This window comes from Plasmopara halstedii, assembly GCF_900000015.1.
Source record: "Plasmopara halstedii genome assembly, contig: Scaffold_3073, whole genome shotgun sequence".
Taxonomy (NCBI): Eukaryota; Oomycota; class Peronosporomycetes; order Peronosporales; family Peronosporaceae; genus Plasmopara; species Plasmopara halstedii.
Window position 1 is genome coordinate 432,641 of NW_020189977.1, and position 242 is coordinate 432,882.

The following is a 242-nucleotide window of genomic DNA, read 5'->3' on the forward strand; positions in this document are numbered from 1 at the left end:
TATCAAACAATGCTATGAAGCACTTCAAAGCGACACATGAACGTTTTTCAATCAAGACGGAAACGACGGAGGGAAACAAGCGACGTCAGGTAGAGGCGGTCATTGCTGCGAAGGCAGCTTCCACCCGCGCTTGGTCGGTAGTATAAAGAGAAGAACGTAAGAGGATAACATCATCATGATGTTCATCTTCTTTTTGCGTCAGTGATAGATTTAAGGAGACGAACGATGGGAAACAACAATAA

At 44.2% G+C, this 242-nt stretch overlaps 1 protein-coding gene across 1 annotated transcript; it reads left to right on the top strand.

Annotated features, from left to right (window-relative positions):
- Positions 1 to 14: 14 nt before the first annotated feature.
- On the top strand, positions 15 to 242 carry PHALS_07271 (uncharacterized protein; the record flags this gene model as incomplete). The annotated part of the gene is made up of 2 exons (XM_024720708.1): positions 15 to 133; positions 203 to 242. 2 exons carry the CDS (start codon positions 15 to 17, stop codon positions 240 to 242), a joined length of 159 nt encoding a protein of 52 aa, XP_024585880.1.